Source organism: Schistocerca gregaria, chromosome 5 (genome assembly GCF_023897955.1).
Source record: "Schistocerca gregaria isolate iqSchGreg1 chromosome 5, iqSchGreg1.2, whole genome shotgun sequence".
In the NCBI taxonomy this organism is placed as follows: domain Eukaryota; kingdom Metazoa; phylum Arthropoda; class Insecta; order Orthoptera; family Acrididae; genus Schistocerca; species Schistocerca gregaria.
In genome coordinates this window covers 257,265,082-257,289,742 of record NC_064924.1, presented here as the reverse complement: position 1 = coordinate 257,289,742, position 24,661 = coordinate 257,265,082, and the positions used below count along the sequence as shown (strand labels likewise).

Here is a 24,661-nt window from a genome sequence, read left to right as displayed (position 1 = left end):
TCTGACGATACCCTTGACTCTAATGAACTCTCGACGAGGACAACATACTGAGTACTATTATTTAAGAAGTCTCGATCCACTCACATATCTGTGAACTATTCCACATGCTCGTACCTTCGTTAACAGTTTGCAGTGGGGCATCGTGTCAAATGATTTCCGGAAATCAGAAATACGGCACCTGCCTGTTGCCTTCATCCACAGTTCGCAGAATATCACAAGAGAAAATGGAAAGCTGAGCTATGATTTTTAAAACCATGCTGATTTGCGGACATAAGCTTCTCAGTCGTCATGTGGGCAATTAATTTTATTATTTTAATATGGATGTAACTGTGGAGGTAATGTCTTAACTGTTACTGATAAGTTCACAGTTTTGTTTATTTTTTGCTCTGTAATGACTTTCATTAGTATGAACTTATATTAAGGAGTCTATCTAAACTATGCACTTGCACCCCTATCACATATCACTGACTCTCAGACGAATGTACCCATGTCTAGGTAATGATGAACTTACTTCACCTACACATCCATACATCCTATTTGTCACCCAGATACACACAGAGAAATCGGCAGAGATACACGAATGTTAAGGTAATAACTAATTACGACAAAGCATAATCTGGAGCAAAAATCACTTTCATCATTTATTCATAGTATATTTATTCTGTGAGCGAGTGATATTTCAAGTGATTAGGAAAAATAATGAAGGTCACACTTGTTGTAAAATTCAGGATTTCTCCTCAGATGGGGAGGGTGAGGAGTAAAAAAGCATTTGTACACACTCACAGCCTAAGAAACAGTATTCAAGCATAATGTTATTACGGAGACAAACATTTAATGCAATTGGTCTTGTAGCAGCCTCTAAAAGTTAACGCAAGTACGTAAAATTTTTGTGGAATGATAGTTTTACACACAATTGGTATGAATCGTACTTAACAAACATAATGCAAAAAGTTGTGCTGAATGGGTCAAACAATATTGAAAACATAGAAAATTTTAGTGAGTGGGGAGAGCTCACAAAGGATGTAATACAGTGTCCAATTTTGGATCCACTCCTATTTCTTATATATGTGAGCGACCTTACACTTAACATTCAACAAACAGAATTGGAACGTTTTGCAAATGATACTATTGGTATAATAAATTCTATTACAGAAGAAACGATTGTTAATGATATTTTTCAAAAGGTCATTAAGTAGATCTCGAAAAAAGGACTCTCCCTACGATTTGAAGAAACCTCAGTATTCAGTTCTGTACAAGAGATATAAACATACCAACAGTTGATGCAGCACATGAATAGGAATCAGTAAATAGGGCAGAATGCTCCAATTTTTTGTGTCTGCATATTGATGAAAACTGGAAGAAGCAAATTAGTGAGATTTTGAAGCAGTCGAGTACAGTTGCGTTTGCTCTTCGTACAAGAGCCAGTCTGGGAAACAAAAGAATCAACCATACGACATATTTCCAGTCAGTAATGTCTCACGGAGTAATTTTATGGGGTAGCGCACCACTTAGAAAGAAAATATTAATTGCGCAAAAGCGAACAATAAAAATAGTTTGCCGTGTTCACCCACTGACGACAAGAAAGTACCACTTCAAGGAGATAGACATTTTAATTACGCAGTCTCGGTAGATATATTGGCTAGTGAAATCTACCAAAAATAACGCTTAACAATTTGAAATGAAAAGTGATGTCCACAAATATAACACTAGAAGAAACTGTAATTACCCATTATTAAATATGTCTGTGGCCCACAAAGGAGTTCAATATGCAACAACTTTAGTTTTTCATAATGTGTCCAGTACAATAAAATGGCTGACAAATGGCAAAGCAAGGTTTAAATCTAACTTAAAATAATTCTCCTGAACAGCTTCTTCCATTCATTGGACGATTTTCTATTTAAAAACTGATAGCCTCTAAAAAGCTACTATATTTTGAGTTTAGTTACATGAATAAGACTAAAAACAACGTTCGATACAAAAAGTATTTCAAATGATCTGTGGAGCATTAGATCTCAAGCTCCATTCTAGTGTCAATCGCTACAAATCATTCTGTGGTGAAAGAGGTTGTCCATCTATAAACTGCATACCTATAAACGTTGCTATAAATTCTCTCTCTAAAAACAACTTCCTTCATGCTGATCGGCACTATTTTTTGTGCATCACGATCCACATTCGCTATCACATACTGATTTGATTGTGTGGAAACGTTGTGTATAAATGTGGTACAAAAAGAAGTTACAGGAAAAAAACTGTGATTTATGTTTTTATTTGTTTTGGAGGCCACATGTAGGCCAAGGATGTGATTGCAAGTGTTGCCTAGACTTTCACCCTTTGGTAGTCGCTGTAGTATTTGGTTCTGTACATGCCCTGTGCGTTCTGCATGGCGGATTTGTTCTTGAGGAGAAATCATATGATCTTCTCGAGGCCTTCCCGCTGATGAGATCGGCACTGGTTGCAGGTGATCAGTGTCTCAGGAATGCCCTCTGCAAAAGGGGTAAAACTGAGATAAGACCACGAAGTTAAAGGTAATAAGAACGATAATTTTACATTAAATTTAAGTTCTATGTTATTGGTTACATCAGAATTCCTTACGTTAAGATATTTTCCTACTTTAGTGAGTACTGTCTCCTGCTAAATCGTATCTTTGGCGTAATACAGATGTGGGGGTGGCATTTGGTCAAAATTAGCAAGAGAAAGTTTCCAATTTCTTAATGTCTGATTTTTAAAATCGCATTATACAGACGACGTGAAGAAGCTTTAAAAGGTTAGTTTTCAGGCATCTGTGAACCTCTAAACCGGCATACGAAAAACATTTTAGTGCTGAGGAAAAATATTACTTTTTCTTATTTGACATAACTGGAGATTTACAACAATTTGCGACTGAGGCGCTATTCTATGCCGTTTGTAGAAGGAAGCGCATTGCATGTCACGTCTTTCATTACGTAAGTTGATGTACTTTTTTGACGTTACGTAACTAAACTAATTTTGAACATCCGTCTCATTTGTTCTTTATTCTATACGTTCTTAGATTTTAATTCCATGGAAAAACCTTACTTCATATTTGTATAAAACTTCATAATAGATTATTGTTTTTTAGAATAAGCAGCTGAATATATCGCTACAAAAAAAAAACTGTTTGTTTACCTTCTCTGAGAATGATGTAATCGATCGTAGAACTTAGCCCATACACATACTAATATATATATCTAAAATAAGGATGACGGGGAGCCTGGCAGGAATCAAGGAGGAGTGATTTAGTGCTATCCAATGAAGAAGTGAGTACTTCAATAAAGATGTAATAGGTTTCAGTTGTATATAAATTTACGGCCGCAACTCGAAGAGCTGATGGTGGCAGTGTTGTTTCAAAACATAAACTATCTACAGATTGTCACAATAGTATGGTATATAATGACATAACCGTTGTTCCAAAATGGCTGTAGTTGCTAGTCTAAAAAGTGTTCATTGTGTCTTTTGGTACGAATGCAGCAATGAAGATTCGGCTACTGTGTAACAGATTTTTCATATGGTGAGAACAACAGGATTTCGTGTATCTCCCGGGTAACCAAAATTGTGGAGGACTTAAGGGTAAAATGAGAGTAATAATAACAGCAATCCCAGAGAAATACAAGCGATGGATTGGCTCACACAACGCTCGAGAATGCAAGAGGAATAAAACGTGATATGTTTTGCAATGTAATGTCCTTCACTGTCGACTTCCAGCTTCCTAGGTCAGGTGGTGAGTCAATAACATTCATCGTCGACTAACTCACCGCCACTCTAGCCCTTCTTTAAATACATCTTCTGTTTTCCACGACGTATCTCTGTTGGTTCCCTCGCCGTATCTGCCCATCTCTTCCTGATTCTTATCCCTGTCCTTTTTTCAATCATCTTTCAGAAACACTGTGTCCTCTCACATTCGCGTCTTTTGTTCATACCACTTTAGCTTTCGAATTTTCCGCTTGTTTATGTTCTCATTTCTGATTCCATCCTTTCTTCATTCGCTTTCAGTACACCTTATAAATGTTGTCTCCACTCCTGCTCTCGCTTCCCCTATTGTTTTACTCTGTGCATCAAGTGGAATATGCGTAGTACTTATTTACATTCCTCGAGACATCTCTGTTCCACAGAATATACACTAAACTTCATCTTGTAAGAGCAGTTTGCTTGTTGTACTGTTTTTGCACTTTCCTTGACCATTTGCCAGTCTGCCTGATTACACACCTTATGTTCTTAAAACTTAAAAGGCCTTCTTAAATTCTCTATCCTATTTTACTTTTCTCGTTGCACCCGTCCTTCTCCTTGCCTTCGCTTCTGTTTCTTTCTTCTCTGTACTTACTCCTGTGTTTTTGCCGCTTTGTTTGCCTAAAAATACTTGCTTTTGCACATCCATTTCGTGTTCAGCCCACATCACAATGTCGTCTGCAAATTAAGAAGCTTTTATTGCATCTCTTCTTAACTTCTGTTTATTATTTTTATAAATTTTGTTAATGACTATGATGAATAATATGTGGGACAACACACTTCCCTGTCCTAGGCCGGCCATGGTGGCCGAGCGGTTCTAGGCGCTTCAGTCCGGAACCTTGTGACTGCTACGGTCGTAGGTTTGAATCCTGCCTCGGGCATGGATGTGTATGATGTCCTTAGGTTAGTTAGGGTTAAGTAGTTCTAAGTTCTAGGGGACTGATGACTTCCGGTGTTAAGTCCCATAGAGCTAAGAGCCATTTTTTTCTGTCCTACACCCAGTTCAACTTTAAACTGTTTGCTTTCTTATTACGGTATATTGATTTTGTTTCACCTATAATGCTCTTTACTGTACCAACACAATTACTACACCACAATAGTTATTAGCACTTTCATTTTAACTCGTTAACCCTTAATGTTCATCCGATCAACTTTCATAGACTTTTCTATATCAACAAATGTCATCACTATGATTTCTATCAGTTCTCTTCTTTCCTCCAACAAATGTTAACAGAAACGGTTCGCTAAGTAGGAGTGTCGATCACGAACGCTTCACAAAATTAATGACAGAAGAGAAAAATGGACTAAAGACTGAAGGATGAACAAGAGGAAGAGCAGACTCTATAAACTGAATAACCTCAGCTCTCTTGGAATTCTTTATGTCAACAGAACTCACTAGTTATAATCCACTGACAAAACAGGACAACTGCACTAAATTTTGCATGAGACTTAAAGTAGAAAGATCCACACGACTGGGTGGAGAAATATGTGGATCGTGTTTCGGTCCCATTTCAGGAGATAGAGGTTTCCACTTGTCCTTGATGAAACAATAGTGAAAGAAAATGCTAGAGATGAATTTCAGTACTGTGAATTACATTCCTGCTGAGTTCCTCTGTGCTCCATTGCCCGGTCTTGAATAATTACAAGCCTTATAACCGATATATTCCTTGTAAAGTAAATGCATAATGTTTAAAACTAAACACTAGCTAATATAAGAATTAACTGCTCAAACAAATTTTGTTTTATCTATTTCAGTTAACGTCAGACCACGAGATGTCAGCGGACAATGCAAAACTTCCCATACCCTATATTAACTAATAATATAGCAGTAGTTACATTTCCTTTAATGATGAAGCGGACATTACGTGGCACTTTTTTACCCTCAGTACGAACAAGATCTTCAGTACACCCACAAATACGTTCCGTAACAGAGGTAAATAGCAACTACATAAAGAGTACTGGAAAAATGTGAGATATGTTCATCTAGTGCTCGAATGTCTTATTCTATTAGATACGAGAATACACGTAGAGTTTTGAATGAATTGAGCTCTGTGTCTCGCACGGAAAAGGATGCATACAACGTGTGACTCACCCTGAAATGCTGTCACGGCAGTGTAGCGATCGCCCGTGTCGTCTACGAGGCGCTGGAAGCGGCTGTTGAGATGTTCGCGCTGTCGGACTTGCTGGAGTGAGGCTCGCTGTCTTGGGCAGACGTGTTCCCCTCACTGGCGCCCTGCTCCTCCTTCAGCCTCTGGTACTCCTTCTCGTACTTTTTCCTGTACACACCCTCCGGGTCGTACTTGGCCTCCAGTTGTTTCCACAAGTCCGGTTTGTTCTTCATTAGGAACTTGATCACCTTTTCGGCACCCTGTCTTTGCCTATGGCGACAGCGACTGCATCCATTCCACAGAGCGCCTGGGATGGCAGCTGAGGTTTCAGTAAAGAAAATACTTCTAAGCACACATAAAATTTGGAAACGTTATCAAACTTTCACAATGTTTACTGTAAGTAATACGTTTTCTCGATAGAAACTTGTACCAGCTACATTTGTTACATTGCAAATAACTAATAACTCGATATACCCCTTTTGAATTACAGTTTCATTATTTTATCTGTTAATTTATTTTAAAGAAACATTCATGAAATGATATTCAGTTCACGTCTTAGTGCTTTTTTCGTATTAGTGAATCATGAATTATCTAATTTTTAAAAGCAATAAAGAAGAAAGGCTTATTTTAATCAGTAATATGAGACAACCAAAGACGTATTGTGATATTTAGTGAGAAACCACCGAATGACTTAGCTCCAAACTGGGGAAGCGCTCTTCACTTAATTTCAGTAACAGTAACATTACAAAAATGCTATTAGGCACAGAAATTGCCAAGAAATAAACATTTTGATGATACCTGACATCAGACTAAACAGTTTTAAAATAACTGCTTTCACAAAACACCACATACTTCACTATTCCTCTTAGGTAGTGACTTCTTATGCTGGTAGTCTTCAGTCGTCATTTCTCACGACTTTTGTACAAAATGTAACCAGTGGCAAGTGTCGAACCTGGGACACAGGACGGTTTGATTACCATTCGCAGATGCTACACGTTTTCTTTATTTTTGTACCCCTGGATAACTGGTTCACAACCCTTGTCTTACACCCTTTTCAATCTTAAGAGTTTGTTCTAGGTTCTCCAGTTCAATTATTCGCTCTTGGTTCTCGTACATATCACGTATTACTCTTCTTCCCCAGAATTTCACTCTTCTTGCACAATTTCGCATTGTCGAACGCTTTTTCCAATTTGGCAAATCCTATGATCATGTCTCCAGTTTTCTTCAGTGTTGCTTCCACTTCTAATTTAAAGGTTGGACTGATTCTCTGGTGCCTTTACGTTTCCTATCTCATCGTGTTGTAACAGATCTTCAGTTTTCTTTTCCATTCTTCTTGTCTGTAATTTGGATGCATGTTAAGCAGACTGCAATTATTCTAGCACTTGTGAACTGTTGGTATCTTCCGAATTGTGTAGCTGATGCTTTTCCGAAGGTATGATGATATGTCCCTAATCTTGTAGATCCTGCACCCCCAACTTGAACTGTAGTTTCATTCCCTATTCTCGCAATGATTTTAGAAATTCCGATGGAATGTTATCTCCTTCGCTTTATTATCTCAAGTCTTCCAGAGCTCTTTCAAATTCCGAATCTAATCCTGGATCTCCTATCTCTTCCTTATCGACGCCAATTTTGAGAAACACTACCTGAAATAACGAAATAAATGGGTAATACATAAACCAATGCAGAGGTTCGGCAGTAATTCAAGTATGCAACCGTAGAACCTCACAAGAAGAAAGCAGTTGGGATGCCGTCAAGTCAAATGAAACAAATATAGCTGCAATCGTATTACAAATCAGCTGGGAGATATTAGCAGGGAAATAGAAGACGATTTTAAAAATGGGAAGCAGTGCGAAACTTACTCCAAGGTTAAACCGTTGCAGTAGAAACAGAGAACAAAGAGTAACGTAGTGAGAAACGTAATAGGAACCTTCTGTTTGGCGAAGGAGATGTAGGTGACAGTAGGAAAATGTATGCGGAAGACCTGCAAAGTGAAGCTGAAGTTGTAAGTTTAAATGAGTATGCTGAAGACGAGAAACTTAGTGAGGAAAACGATAAGAGATCATCTATAACAAAGGATAAGTTCTTTCTAGCACTAAATAAGTTAATATCAAATAAGTCAACATCCCTGCAAAACCGTAGCGACAGCATTAAAAGTAAATTCTTCACGGGGTTATCTAAATTATATGAAAAGGATATCATACCACCCGACTTCTCGAAGAGTAGAACTATTACGTAGCAAACAACAAGGTCTTTACAAATTATAGAACAGTTGCGATCTGCCCCATGCGGCAAGAATGTCAAGTATCATAATTTGAAGATAGGATTAAAGAGACAGTAGATTGGAATTTTGCCGTTGAGTAATTTGATTTCAGATAACGAAAAGGAACGAGGGAAGCTACGTACGTAAACTTTTGGAAAGGTGATTATTTAGAAAATGCATTTGATGTGGTTCTTTGGAAGTCATCTTTTTATAGCTATTTGCAAAATAGGACTTGCCTCAAAATAAGGCTTGACTACGGAGATGGGTTGACTAATTTTAACTGTCGAGCTACGTATTAACGATAGAAAGAAAGAGGTAAAATTCAAGCGGGTGAGACATTGATACCCCCTATCGCCTAATTTATTTTATATCTGCGTCCAAGAGGCAATAACAAACGTGAATGGGAAGACAGCTGGAATCAAATTTAATGATATGTACTGTACATTCACGTCACCAGATTTTCCGATGACAGCGGATTAATGGTACACTCATTAAACCAACTAAGTAACAAGATTAAGGTCTTTAGTCAACAGTTAACAAAAATTAAACTACCCAGAAGGCTAAAGTCATGATTATAGACAGGAAAGAGTGTGCAGATGAAACTGACCTCAGAGTAGGCAACGAGAAACCGGAGGAAGTAATTACTAAATTTCACTATCTTGGTAGCACTGTTGAGGAAAACAATAGCTATCTCCAGGAAGTCAAGGTAAGGCTGTCACTGGCCAAGAGCAAACCTTCTGCTGAACAAGCACATCAGTGTCGGCACTATGAAAAGATCTGTAAAGATCTTTGGGTGGAGTGCTATGACATACCTAATTCAAGCCTGGACGTTAGGAAACCAGGAGAAAGCGCTCCTCAAAACTGAGGAAATATGATTCTAAACGAGAGTAAAAGGAAATAGCTGGAGTAACAGAAAAAAGGCAAAAGATGATTCTGCAAAAAATATGAGAAGAAAGAACTGCTGAACGTTATAAGGCAGCGAAAATCAAAACTCATTAGACACGATATTCTTTTACAAAGCATCTGCATAGAGATGATCGCACGAAGCAATACACGGGGCAATAATGAACATCCTATTTAAAAAGGTGGGGATTGTGAAGGGATGTTCCTCGTGCATGGAGATGAAGAGTAGTTCTGATGAGAGGGAGCTGTGGCTTCAGAGACAAAGTTCATCCATTTCAAAAAAGAAGTAGGAAGAATAAGTCTGATATTCTTAAATATTCAGCAACATGTTAGCATGTGTGTAAGTGTGATGCGTAATTAAGTTGCAGTAGACAAACATTTTATGTTCTCCAGTAGGCCACTCGTCTCATTCTGATCTATACTTACTCATACCTCCATTTTCTCGTCCGTAAAGGGAAGTCAACTCAATCCTTTCCGGTATATTCATCAGAAGACTGAGTAGTGGAGCATTGCTTTCGAAAGTCAAATACATTCACGTCATTCACTTTTAATTTGTTAGGAAGTTCCACTATAATGTTAACTCAGTTACAGAGGTGGGGTATGTATTTGGAAAACTGACCAACGTTTACAGGAATACTAGAGGAACACAGGTACACCATGAAGCACATTCTAGATATCCAGTGATAACCTGCGTTGCATTGCCGATGGCAGCAACTGCAGAAGTGTGAAATCTAGAACACTTTCGCATTAGGGACAAGTATCTAATACCTTCCGAGTGTGACCCTGTGATTACTGAGATTGCTGTCTTAACCCGGTAGAGGAACACTGTGAACCTGCCGTGGCTACTCACCCTTGAGGTACTTGGCGTCTGCTGTGCAGCTCTCCTCTGTGTCGGACATGAGGCACTGGAAATAGCTGTTCAGAAGTCGCTCGCTGGCCAACACCTCGTCTAGATTCACTTTGTCGTACCTGCTGGAGTACGGGTCCTGGTCCTTTTCGCCCTTGATCTTCTCATAAGCAATCTGATACCTCATCCGGTATGTGCCCTCAGGGTCATATTTAGCTTCCAAGAAGCTCCAAAAGGTGGGCCTCCGATTAATTAGGAACCAGGCTATTTTCACAAAGCTCACTTGCTGATTCTCACTGCACCGGCTGCATCCGTTCGTCAGCGCATCTGTAATTACCGCTGCGAACAGAAGTAGTTAATGGATTATCGCACTGCTAAAATAATAGAGTAACCGATAAAGTTACAACCTGTAATGGTACTTGAATTACGTTACCATTATGGTACCTCACCTGAACCTCTCGATACCAGTAATATTCTATTGTATTTCTGTTAACTACTTAACATATTTCTGAGACAACATTCAGATTTGATTTCACTTTTGATACATCGATATGTTTATATTGCAATATTATTCTTATTTGTTTTTTTCTTTTGTCGCTATGATCTTTGACGTACTTGTAACTCTGATTTTTGGGCGCGTAAGCTATTGGTAGTTAGTTGTTAACTTGTTAGAGAGTCGGACCTTGAGAAAGTCAAGTCGTGGACGTCATGTTGGAAAGACGAATATTGTCGTCAGCTTATAAAATGTGAACTTTAACAGTGACTGTGAGGGAAATGTTTTCAACAAAAGTGTAATCTCCAAGAATGGTCTGAGAAGCGCATCTACAAAACTTTTGAATAACTGTGCTCTAATGACACCTGCCACATAATATGACTGATGTTGCCCGAAAATGCAGTATTTAGCAGCGTGAGCAACACCACAATCGTTATTACAATTTTGACCTTTGTTGTGGTAGGGTTGTTAGAAACCTTACATTTGGTATTTGAAATTCCTTATTGGGAGCGTTGCTGGCCATGATTCGAACACTGAAGATTTTTAAGACTGTTTACGATATTAATGAACTGATAAAGAGCGAGTGTGAAATGAAGCAAATTTCATGTCTTCCTCATTTGTAATTCAGCTACCAGAACTTTAGAGGGGTTTCAGACAATCATAAAGAGCGGGGTCTGGAAGGAAAAAAGCAATAAATATGCCACTTCGTCTCAATGAGGCTTAGTTTGGTGCGAGCGATTCATTCTGCGATCAATTCACTATGTTCAGGGTAGAAATATTCGAAATATTCCGTGAAGTATGATACAGGCACCAACAGGAGTAAAGTGTGAGGGCTGATCACGAACAAAACTTGAACAGCTGAGCCGGTAAGAGCATTGCTCGTGAAATGTGAGGCCCTAGGTTTGTGTCTTGCTTCAAAACAAAATTTTTATCTCCTTTAAAGTTCAAACCAGCGTACATTCCTCTGCAGAAGAAAGATTAGTTCTGGAAACCTCTCAGTTTCGATAGAAACATTGGACAACATGTACTTACACCTTGTAAAAAAACTGTCGTAAGTACAAAGTGTTACCCCGATATGATAATGAGAATCATACATCTCCATCTCACCAGGTCTTGTCCCTCTCAATAAACGACGCAACTTATTTGGCTACTTCTTGAATCGCAAATAAACGGACTTCTTCGTAAAACAACCATACTGATTAAGAGTGCAAGGGACTTTTATGGGGATCTACATCTGACAAGTTGAAGGTACAGTGCAATAACCAGGTTTGCGAGGCTTTTGTTTTGGCAGTAGTATGATGTTGAACTGAATGGGATCGTGAGGCAACGTATATTCGTCATCAACTTATTTGGCAACTTCTTGAACCGCAAATAAACGGACTTCTTCGTGAAACAACCATACTGGTTAAGACTGCAAGGGACTTTTATTTGGATTGCATTTGACAAGTTGCAGGCACAGTGCAATAACCAGGTTTGCGAGGCTTTCATTTGGAGAGTAGCATGATTTTGAACTACATGGAATCGTGAGGCAAGGTATATTCGTCATCACGGTTCCAGCCGGCCACGTCTGACAGCCACATAGGAGGATCACAGTAGTGTGTACTTCGTAATCCCTTTACATCCGCGCCTGCTATCCGAGAACAAGTAACTCTCTCCCTGCAACATCATGTGTCGTTCCTCATTATTGACCGGACACCAGCAGTAACCGGACGAGGAAATTACCGTCTCCTTCGTAGGCTGCCTCCTTCGACCATAAATATAATAGACTGGCCCTGACGTCATTTTCGTGGCTCCGACATCTCTGGGCTAAAGTCACGTACATTTTGTCAAAACATGATTGTTTCGTGTTGCGCTTATGGCTGTACTCAGCGTTTTGTAGGGAGAAATGTCATTACATTTCATGTGTGTTTCTATGATAGTGCAGATGCGTTTATTGAAGTCTGCTGAAGTGACTTTTATAAGTTTTTACACATGAAATAGAGTATCACGTAAATTACAGTGTTGAAAGTGATGCCTGTAAAGTCAGACTCGTATTACATTTTGGAAAGTATCTATGATATTTCGGTTACAGAAGTAAGTATAATTGTTTCTCGTTCCTGCTCATAGGTTCCCTAAGGATGAAAACCGAAGGCAGCTTTGGATACAGGCCCTGCACATACTCGCCTCTTTGTATATATAAGTGAGATTATAATAAGGTAAGAACACCTATAGTCGACACATGAAGACAATTTTTTTTTCTACCTTCTAATACTATTAAATAAATGTAGGCTCCAAAATAATTTTCTGGAACTTCAAAGTCTCACCTTTCATCTAAAATATCATTCTTTTCACACTGATAGTTTAAACTTTTGTAGAAATAGTAGGAAATGAACCTTTGAAGTACACCTAAAATTGATACTCTAAAATGGACCTGCTCCTAAAGTCGACAATTTTGGCACCTGTAGTTGACATAATTCCCATATTCCATTTTCTTTTATAAGTGACTAGAGCTCAAAACGCGGCTAATCCAATATTTAAAGTTTTGACACGAGCCCACTCTTACTGTTTAAAAGAATTTTAACAACATTTTACTTTAATTAATAGTTTATAGTAACTTCGTCCCGCTGCCCACAAGACGGGCATTCGATGTATATGTTAGGTTTTATAAATGGTGCTGTGAACAAATCCAGGTCAAATGTAGTTCTGACACAATTTTTCGCAAGTAAAAAAGTAATTTTTTTGGAAGCGTTTGGCAGTCAATTGAGAAATGTGGGTAAAATACGATACAAACATAGGATGGCAGACCGGTGATTTGAAATCCCGCCACGTTTTGCCAACAGCCACGTGGTTTATGTTGGAGCCGCACCAGCCCTATAGCTTCTGCACAGCAAGGCCAGTCCACTAGTATCAATGGTCGAAGGCTGCCTCTAACAGCACAAAACAAACGGCCGCATTTGGCGTGGGGCCTCGAGAGGGATGCATTGACTGTTAAAGAAAGGAGTTGCATTGTATTTAAATATGAACCGCAGCTCAGCATTGCTCCGGATGACAACCATCAACGAGTATGGTGGAGTTTTGGGAGGAAATCCCTATCTTTCAATGTCGTGGAGAGGCACAACGGTGTTACTTCTGCGATAAAGATGTGAGAATCCATCTGGTATGCCCCCAGATCATATCTGGTAAAGACCGGGGGAAATCACACGGAATAATTGTACGTATTGACATTCTACGTCCTCACGTGTTACGTCTCATTTGATAGTATCGTGGTGACATTTTTCAAAACAACATACAAGGAAATCACACGGAATAACTATACGTATGGACATTCTACGTCCTCACGTGTTACGTCCCCTTTGATAGTATCATGGTGCCATTTTTCAAAACAACATAGTGCTTATGTCTTTGAATTGTCTGTGTAATGGTGAGGTATCCCGGTGGCCAGCAAGGATCCAGAAGAAATCACACGGAATAACTGTACGTATGGACATTCTACGTCCTCACGTGTTACGTCTCATTTCATAGTATCGTGGTGTCATTTTTCAAAACAACATACAACGTATGTCTTTGAATTGTCTGTGTAATGGTGAGGTATCCCGGTGGCCAGCAAGGACCCAGAGCTCTCCGCGAAAGAAGATGTGAGGGGCCAGCTTGAACGTCAACTCCGCCTTCATGAAAGTATCCAGGACATCAAGGACCAGTTACAACAGCTATGTGCCAGCTAGCCTAAGGAAGGGTACAGTGGTTGTACGACACTCTTCCCAGCCGAATCAGTGCATTGCATCCTGGACAGCTGAGAGTCAACGCAATATTGAAAAGTGTGGTTATATTGACAATTTCTTTGTAAATATAAAGCTGTCTGGTAATCACTAAAACAACATCTCATGCCTTCTCATCTTGTGCAGATTGATTTAGTTTCCTCCTCCCCTTCGGGGAAATTAACTTTGTTTCTCAGGTAGTGTATATAAAGTCATATGACTTCCAGCCTCTTACAATTCCTTAGATTCGATGCCAAGCTGATGGCTTGCGTGGCAACCAGCTTCTCAGTTGGTCTCACGAGGCTAGATGAACGACTTTATATACCTTTCCACCACAGAAAGGGCCTGCCGGGGTGACCGAGCGGTTCTAGGCACTACAGTCTGGAACCGCGCGATCGCTACGGTCGCGGGCATGGACTTGTGTGATGTCCATAGGTTGGTTAGGCTTAAGTAGTTATACGTTCTAGGGGACTGATGACCTCAGAAGTTAAGTCCCATAGTGCTCAGAGCCACCACAGAAAGGTCTGACTTTGTTGCCTGGAATCGAGCCAGCGACCTCCGCATCAGTAGCCATTAACACTATCTGGCATCAAGTCCCAGAATGCTGCGGCCAGTGCGTGTGCAGCACGATATACGTATATGGTGAACTCCAGCGATCCCATCACGCTTCCTTAACGCTAACAGGATTCTTCGTTCAGTTTTTATGTCGTCATCCAGCTATTAATAACATACTGCATCGGGGCACTGAGATACAGAGGATAGTCAAAATAATATGAACTCTGGTAGTAATGGGATAGTTGTGTTTGACTGTCAATAACCTGCGGGTAGGGCACGTCTCGCTCTGGACTGTGCGTATTCAGTACGGACTAGACATCAGTGCACGTCGTTTATGAGTAGTGCACACTTTGTACTTGCATGCAGACACCGAGGATGACGTGTAATAAAAGACGTAACTGATTTGCAAAGAGGGTATATTCTGGGAACCCGATTAGCTGCAGCATCAGTAACCAAGACAGCCAACTTACTGAATTTTCCTAGAGCAACTGTTTCAACAACCATGACAGCCTACACAAAACATGGAAAGACATCATCGCGTAAAGGTAATAGCGGGCGCAAATCGGAACTAAATGACAGAGATTGTCGTATGCCAACATGAATTGTATCAAAACAACACAAAACTACAGCGGCGAAAGTGACTGCAGAGCTGAGTAGCCCTCTCCGAGATCCCGTTCCTATCGACACTGTCCGCCGAGAACTCCATAAAGCGAATGTTCATGGACGAACTGCTATTCCGAAACCATTAGTAATAACAATCAACGCAAAGAAGCGTAGATCATGGTCTCATGAGCATAAATCCTGGACGGCTGATTAGTGGAAACACGTCATATGGTCTGTCGAGTCAACGTTTTCGTTATTTCCAAAATCGGGCCGAGTTTACGTCTGGAGAACGCTATAAGAAGCCTATAACCCCGATTGCTTGATTCCAACGGTTAAGCGTGGAAGTGAAAATGTGATGGTGTGGGCTGTCATATGATATGCAAGTCCCATCATTACGCTCAAAGACCATGTTACAGCCATCGATTATGTGAACATTTTAAGTGGTCAGGGGCATCCTGTGATTCAAATGTTGTTCCCCAGCAATGATCCCATATTTCAGGACGATAATGCACTCATTCACACAGCAAGGACCGTACAATTGTGGTATGAGGAGCGTGCAGCTAAATTGCAGCTTCTTCCTTGGCCTGCACACCTCCGGACCTGAACATTATCGAATCCTGGTGGACAGTATTGGAGCGCAGACTCCGGGGCAGAGCTTCTGGTTGAAGATTCGCATCACATTCCACTGGCAACTATACAATCATTACATTCCAGTATTCCAAGAAGAACCGCAGCTGTAATACGGGCAAATGAGGTTCAAACCCCTTATTAATAAACCATGCCCAATTAAGTACAGGTGTTCACATTATTTTGCTTACCCATGTAGTACAGGTAAATACTAGGAAAGAACTAAAACAAAAATGTTTGATTGTTGAAGGCCACAGTTCTTCCAAAAAAAGAAGGGAACTGTCTCTTTTAATGGCACGACATTGATAAGATATACTATGAACAAAGATGTTGGTAATGCTTACCCCTGAGGTACTTCCCGTTGGTATTGCAGCGTTCATCTGTTTCCATCATCACGCAGTCGTAGTATCTGAGGAAATTGGCTTCGCCGTCTAGCACCTCTTCCATGTTGAGGTTGTCGTACGTGCTCGAGTACGGTTCTATGTTTTCCTCTGCTTTGGCCGTGTCGTACTGCTTCTGGTACTTCTTCCTGTACACGCCCTCGGGATCGTACTTGGCCTCCAGTTTGTTCCACATGACCGGCTTATCCTTCATGAGGAACCTGATCACCTTTTCGGCTCCCTCACGCTGGCTGAGGCTACAGCGGCTGCACCCGTTTGACAGAGCATCCGGGATCACTTCTGCAAAAGAAAAGGACCAAAGACACTATAAATTTTTTATGTGAAGACTGGTAATATTTTTACATCGAGATAATAGGCCAAGCTTTGCCTAATTTCCCACAGTATTGACTACAGTCTTCAATGCTTTCAATCGTTAATTATTTGCTATTGGCGTTTCAAGGCTTTACAGATTTGTCACATTGGTTCATAGCTCTGCCTGCAGTTATTTTCCCGCTGCGATAGACTTCTAGTTATTTCACTGGACTCTACTAGGTTACTACTGATGTAGACTCCCCATTTGTAGATCAGAGTTAAGTTTACAAGACAAAAAATAGAAAACGGTGGTGTGGCTACCCTCGATCTCTTGGGCAATAAGTCGAGTCCCCGGTATCCTGATACAAGTTTATATTTGTTTCCTTCATTCTATGAAATGATTTTCACAAGAAATATTAAATAGCTTAAAAAATTGATTTCAGTAGTTTACACGAGGCTAAGCATTAACAACAGTTTTACGGTATATAATCCGAGTTAGATGAGGATTCAAATTTTAATTCTTATTCACGTGTCATTCACATTGAAAACATTTTATTGAGTTTGTTATTTATCTGTCACATATATTGAAACACACATTTTCTCGTAACGATGTGGTCAGTTTGTATTAAACTACTACGTGAAATTTCTGTACGTTAAGATATTTACCCGGAGAAGATTTTCTTACACAGTATTGTATTGTATTGTATGTTAACCGGGGACCTAGAAACGACGCAGAGGCTCTGTCCCCACCGCAGCCGCAGTGGTCCACAACCCCACGACGACTGCTGCAGTCCACTTCACCATTCCATCGCCCTACACCGAACCCAGGGTTATTGTGCGGTTCGGCCCCCGGTGAACCCCCCCGGGAACGTCTCATACTAGACGAGTGTAACCCCTATGTTTGCGTGGTAGAGTAATGGTGGTGTACGCGTACTGGGAGAACTTGTCTGCGTAGCAATCGCCGACATAGTGTAGCTGATATCGATAGTAAGACTCGGGAAAATACAATAAAAAGATCAGATCGGATTGGATTCTCCTGTTGAGGAAAGTAAGTTACAATTCTGCATTTTGTCGACTGAATAATGTGTTTTTCATTTTGAAGCAATCATCCCATCATCTTGCTGCAGGGACTTACGGAAGCTACGGAAAGTTAGATCACCTGAGTTCTCCCCAAATAAGCAAATAAGAGTCACGCGCTGTATTTGTGTTCCTCTCTTCGCTATACAGAAAAACATTTCCATATGCATGTGTTTTAGGTATCCACAGATTGAGATAATAATACATAAAGTATTCATCTTTCATCATTCGTGGCTACGATTAGGTCAGTACTTTCAGAAATTGTCTCATGCAGTGACAATAAGGCAACAAACCATTCAGTCATTAGAAGGAAACATTCCCAAAGTGCTGAATGTTCACTTGAGGAATAAAATGAAGATTTGTGCCACGCATGATGAATGGTGAATATTTCGGTATCACTGTCTCACTTTGTGGGTTCCTAAAAGACGTACATATGGAAATGTTTTTCTGTGTGGCTGTCAAACGTAAGCTTTGGAAGTTAAAGGCAAGAATTTTCGCCTTTGTTTATAATATGCAGACAGAGCAAAACAGATGATCACCGAATCTACTCAAATGGTTCAAATGTCTCTGAGCACTATGGGACTCAACTTCCAAGATCATCAGTCCCCTAGAACTTAGAACTACTTAAACCTATGTAACCTAAGGACATCACACACGTCCATGCCCGAGGCAGGATTCAAACCTTCGACCGTAGATGTCGCGCAGTTCGAGACTGAAGCGCCTAGAACCGCTCGGCCACCCTGGCCGGCCCGAGTCTACTCACAAGAAAACAAAAGGTAGGATATACAATTTCAGTGCCTTTGTAGTTCGGAAGTACAATACAAAGTGACAGGTATTTCGGAGAACTGCAGTCATTCATTAAAAGTATTCGCTGTTACGAATATGGATAACCGTCAGCTATTTAACGGAATGACGACAGTAAAAGTTTGTACCGGACCGGAACCAGGTGACTGGCAGCGGTACCCTTAGGCTATCCGACTCACGGCCAAAACCAAACTTCCACATGTCGTCAGCCACATACCTGCAACCTGTACTCATACATCCACTATGTACATTCCCGTGCTGGGGAGACATTTTCATTGAATGTGGCTTGCGCAGTGTCGCCGGATAAATACGATATGTCTCCCTTGTACACAATGGATGTACGAGTACAGGTTGTAAACGCATGGTTGACAGCTTATGGACGTTTGGGTCTGATCGTGAGTCGTACTCGGATAGCTTAATGGTTAGGCAACCTCCCGCTATAAGTGGCAAATTTTTCACTGTCGTCATTTCATTACACAGCTGATGGTTGTCATATTCTAAACAGTGAATACATTTCACGTACAACAAGCAATTGAGCTCTTCAAAGTAAACGTCTTAAGTTTGCTTCCATGAACTAGAGAGACTGTCAGAAACAACTACAGAGTAGGGTGTAAACCTGAAAAGAGCAAGCAGAAGGGAACCACTGTACTAAAGAGATCAGATTATACAGGATGGAGAGCTTGCGACGGCTACGAAGACGTTAATGAAGAAATACTGTCAACCATTTTCTGTTCTGTCGAAAATGATATGTAGATTACTTAGAATTTCAGAGTACTGGATATTGTACTCCGTTAATCACTCAGGTCTATAACTTACATATAACTTTATATATAACTTATGTACAACTTTATATAATCATCAAGGCACACTCAAACCTCAATCCAAATGATTGAATTAATCTCCATAAACAAATACTATAACAATATACTCGAGCCTTAATTTGGTTTCTCATTACAGATTTTAGTACTACATGTATACAACTTGTACGAAGGTTGGAACTTTAATAGTAGCAACTACTTATTCACACCTCGTACAAAAGAGATACTTGTTTCAATGTTTTACTTACCTTCAGAGTAGTCATCAGCAGGGATGTGGAAGTCGTAGGATAGCCTTATCAGCGACAGTTGTGTTGATAGTTCGAGGGGCGAGGTCTGTTGCCCGACGAATTTGTAGCAGCTCTGAAGCGAATACCGTGAAGTGTTTCCTTCGGTTCACAAATCGAGTTGCAGTTACGAGGGCTTAAGTCAGGGGAATGCAGTAGGTGGTATAGCACTTAGCAGCCCCATCAGTCAATCAAATCAGTAACAGCTTGCACTGGACGTGCTTGAGCATTGTCCTGCAAAATGATGGTCATGTCCTGCTGAAAGTGTCATCACTTCTGTTTCTATGCTGTTCAGTTTTGGAGCACAGCCTACGATAAACTTGGAGGCGGAAGTGATGAACCTTCTGCGGCACCTGACAATCATTTTGCAGGACAATGCTCAAGCACGTACAGTGCAAGCTGTTACTGATATGTTTGAGTGATGGGGCTGCTAAGTGCTACACCACCTACTGCACTCCCCTGACTTAAGCCCACGTGAGTTTAGCTCGGCACCTAAGCGGAAGGAAACACTTCACGCTATTCGCTTCAAAACTGCTACACATTCGTCAGGTAATAGACCGCGCCGCTCGAACTGCCAACACAACTGGCACTGCTAAGAGGATCCTAAGACTTCCACATCGCTGGCAACGGGTTATACAAAATTCTGGCGACTTCTTTGAATGTCAGTAAAACGTCGTAACACGTATCTATTTTGTACGCACTGTAAATAAATGGTTGCCACTATAAAAGTTCCAACCTCCGTATATTGCAATATAATCTATAGTACGTCTGAAAATCTGGGAGTACTTTAGGATTTGTACTTTCTTCTGAATTATATTCCATATGCCTTTCAACCAAGCTATGATTATGAGCTCCCGCAGTGCCTACATGTATGGGAGAACCGTGGCGTCAGCATCACGCCACCGTTTCCTGTACTCCTGACAAAACCAGTGACATCTGTCCGTAGGCAGCGAATAGGAGGCGGGGGAGTCACGTGATGGTTGCGGCCACAACTTGGAGTGCGGAGCACAGTCTGGGCTCTCTTCTGTGATATGGCTTTGCGACTGTGCAGACTCTGTCTCTGTCCCTGTGGTCTTCCAGTTCTCTGGACCAGTTCATTTAAGTGTAAACCAGCCTGTCTCCTTTCCTCCTCCATCCTATTTCTGCAACAGCTACGTCGAACCCATCTTGATGAACGGACTCTCAATCCGGAAAAAGCAAGACTTCCGTGTCTCGAATACCTAGAACGTACTATAACTTAGTTTATTTACCTCTCTTATCTGACGAAACTGCCTTCCGCCGCCCATCCTCACACATCCTAAGCAGGATCCACTTCGACGCCTGTACAGTAGTGTGTTTTCGTTACGCACTGCGCTCTATATTTGGGCATAAAACGAGTGACGAGGGGTCTATCTCCTATTTCTCAACTTATATAAGCAGGAAATATCCTGTGTTTGCATTTTCAGTACTGGCCATTAAAACTGATACACCAAGAAGAAATGCAGATGATAAACGGGTATTCATTTGACAAATATATTATACTATAACTGACATGTGATTACGTTTGGGTGCATAGATCCTAAGAAATCAGTACCCAGAACAACTACCTCTGGCCGTAGTAACGGCCTTAATACGCCTGGGCATTGAGTCAAACAGAGCTTGGTTGGCGTATTGTGACGAGGCAGTTGCTCGGCCACCATTGACCAGACGTTTTCAGGGGGTGCGAGATCTGAAGAATATGCTAACCAGGGCAGCAGTCCAACATTTTCTGTATCCAGTAAGGCCGGTATAGGACCTGCAACATGCGGTCGTTCATTATCCTGCTGAAAAGTAGGGTTTCGCAGGGATCGAATGAAGGATAGAGCCACGGGTTGTATCACATCTGAAATGTAACGTCCGTTGTTCAAAGTGCCGTCAATGCGAACAAGACATGACCGAGACGTGTAACCAATGGCACCCCATACCATCAGGCCGGGTGATACGCCAGTATGTCAATGGCGAATACACGCTTCCAATGTGCGTTCGCCGCGATCTCGCGAAACATGGATGATGCTGTAAACAGAACCTGGATACATCCGACACAATGACGTTTTGCCATTCGTGCACCAGGGTTTGTCGTTGAGTACACTATCGCAGACGCTCCTGTCCGTGATGCAGCGTCAAGGGTAACCGCAGCCGTGGTTTCCGAGCTGATAGTCCATTCTGCTGTAAACGTCGTCGAACTGTTCGTGCAGATGGTTATTGTCTTGCAAACGTCCCCATCTGTTGACTCAGAGATCGAGACGTGGCTGCACGATCCGTTACAGCCATGCGTATAATACGCCTGTCATCTCAATTGCTAGTGATATAAGGCCGTAGGTATCCAGCACGGCGTTCCGTATTACCCTCCTGAACCCACTGATTCCATATTCTGCTAACAGTCATTGGATCTCGACCAAGTCTAGCAGCAATGTCGCGATACGATAAACCGCAATCGCGATGGACCAAAATCCGACATTTATGAAAGTCGGAAACGTGATGGTACGCATTTCTCCTCCTTACACAAGGCATGACAACAACGTTTCACCAGGCAACGCCGGTCAACTGCTGTTTGTATATGAGAAACTTTCCTCATGTCAGCACGTTGTAGGTGCCGCCACCGGCGCCAACCTTGTGGGAATGCCCTGAAAAGCTAATCATTTGCATATCGCACCATCTTCTTCCTGTCGCTTAAATTTCGCGTCTGTAGCACGTCATCTTCGTGGTGTAGCAATTTTAATGGGCCGTAGTCTAATATTTGGTTTCCCGCATACAAGTGTCTCTTGTGGATACTAGTCAGTTTCTACTGACACTGGCTCAATACGCCGAAAACCTAATCGAAATAAACAAATCAGGGCGACTAAAATCGCGGCTTATTAGCTCCTCAACGTCAGCTAACAAAGTTTCCTATCAAAAAGAAACGTAAGAATGTAGGAATATGTCATCAAAGACTTTACAACAGTGCTTTGCTGACACCAGCGCTCTCTTTTCCCATCACTACTATAGACTGACATCTGTTGTGGATGACAGACAGGGTAGAAAAGTACTCACCTTTGAGGTACTTGGCGTCTGCCGTGCAGCCCTCCTCTGTGTCGGCCATGAGGCACTGGAAGTAGTTGTCGAGGAGGCGCTCGCTGGCCAGCACCTCGTCCAGGTCGACGCTGTCATACTTGCTGGAGTAGGGCGCCGTCTCCTCTGCGGGCGCAGCGCCTGCGCCTGCGGCTGCCGCCAGTACGAGCAGCGCGCGCAAGGCCAAAGAGCGCTTCTCGTGCATCACGACCGCGTGGCTGTGTGTCTGAGTGTATCCCAGGCCGGCCGATCGCCGCTCTTATACCTCGCTTCGCTCCGCCAGATTTTCCCCGGTCACTGACACCGCCATATTTCCCGTTTGTTGACCGTCCCTTTGTGAGCGGCCGGCACCGTTTGCCGATTTACTCGGCTAGCATTTTGCAGTCTCCGGCGGCGCTAGGGGAGGGCACGGATGCGGCCGTTCGGTGTTTCCACCTTCACGTAGGGATCTCGGATTACTCCCTGAGCCTGATGGATCCGCTCTTTCCTACTTGAGGTCGCGGCGGGTAACACCCATCTCTACGACAGCTGTCCTCTTGGAGTCCTCTTAAAACTCATACATCCTGACTGAATTTACAGTGGGAATTGGGGAGGAATAAACGTTGGTCGCGGGGTATTAGCCGAGCGGTCTAAGGCGCTGCTAAACAAAAAAAATGGTTCAAATGGCTCTGAGCACTATGAGACTTAACATCTGAGGTCATCAGTCGCCTAGAACTTAGAACTACTTAAACCTAACTAACCTAAGGACATCACACACATCCATGCCCGAGGCAGGATTCGAACCTGCGACCTAGCGGTCGCGCGCTTTCAGACTAAAGCGCCTAGAACCGCTCGACCACTCCGGCCGGCTAAGGCGCTTTAGTCATGGACTGGGCGGCTGGTCCCGGCAGAGGTTCGAGTTCTCCCTCGGGCATGGATGTGTGTGTTTGTCCTTAGGATTATTTAGGTTACGTAGTGCGTAAGCTTAGGGACTGGTGACCTCAGCAGTTAAGTCCCATAGTATTTCACACACATTTGAACATTTTTGAAGAAAAGCTACCCGAACCACGGATGAAGTGCAGCAGTCGGATTCCACATTCGTAGATTTCTGTAAGGTATTTGATACTGTGTTATCCTACCGACTTCTAACGACGGTATAAGCATATTGAAAAAGTTTCCCTGGTAGATGAGTGGCTCGAAGTTTTCTTAAGTCACAGAATGTCGTTGTTGATTCACTGAAGGAGGATACGAAATACCATGGACACACTTTCTCCATTGGTGTCATGAACGGCATCTGTTCTCAAATGTACGAAAGTTGCATAATCTCCACAAACAAGTACTATAACAATATACTCGTACCTTACTTTTGTTTCTCTTTACAGCTTTTAGTACTACATGCATACGACTTGAACGAGGGTTGGAACTTTCATAGTTGCAACTATTTATTTACAGCTCGTACAAAGTAGATACGTCTTTCAAAGATTTACTGCCTTTCAAATTCGTCGCCAGCATTTTGTATAACCCGTTACCAGCGATATGGAAGTCGTAGGATACTCTTAGCAGTGCCAGTTGTGTTGACAGTTCGAGCGGCGTAGTCTATTGCCCGAGAAATTTGTACCAGTTTTGAAGCGAATGCCGTGAAGTGTTTCCTTCAGTTTAGAAATCGAGTTGAAGCTACCAGGGCTTAAGTCAGGGTAGTGCAGTAGGTGTTACAGCACTTAGCAGCCCCATCACTTAAGCAAATTAGTAACAGCTTGCATTGTATGTGCTTCAGCATTGTCTTGAAAAATGACTGTCAGGTCCTGCAGGAAGTGTCATCACTTTTGTCTACATGCTGTTCATTTTTGAAACCCCACCTACGACAAAATGCTTCAAATGGCTCTGAGCTATATGGGACTTAACTTCTGAGGTCATGAATCCGTAGAACTTAGAACTACTTAAAACTAACTAACCTAAGGACGCCACACAAAACCATGACCGTGGCAGGATTCGAACCTGCGACAATAACGGTAACGCGATTCCAGACTTTAGCGCCTAGAACCGCTTGGCCGCTCTGGCCGGCACCTACGA

At 41.7% G+C, this 24,661-nt stretch overlaps 1 protein-coding gene across 2 annotated transcripts; it reads right to left on the bottom strand.

Moving 5' to 3' along the window:
* Positions 1–2,246: 2,246 nt before the first annotated feature.
* Positions 2,247–22,827, bottom strand: LOC126273027 (uncharacterized). Of its 2 annotated transcripts, none has more exons than XM_049976415.1 (4): positions 22,595–22,827; positions 16,216–16,551; positions 9,863–10,198; positions 2,247–2,483 (listed from the first exon to the last, which is right to left on the bottom strand). In XM_049976415.1, exons 1-4 carry the CDS (start codon positions 22,815–22,817, stop codon positions 2,407–2,409), a joined length of 972 nt encoding a protein of 323 aa, XP_049832372.1. In that variant the 5' UTR covers positions 22,818–22,827; the 3' UTR covers positions 2,247–2,406. The 2 variants fall into 2 exon arrangements, with proteins under 2 accessions (XP_049832372.1, XP_049832371.1); XM_049976414.1 differs by lacking the exon at positions 2,247–2,483 and adding an exon at positions 5,840–6,168.
* Positions 22,828–24,661: the final 1,834 nt, after the last annotated feature.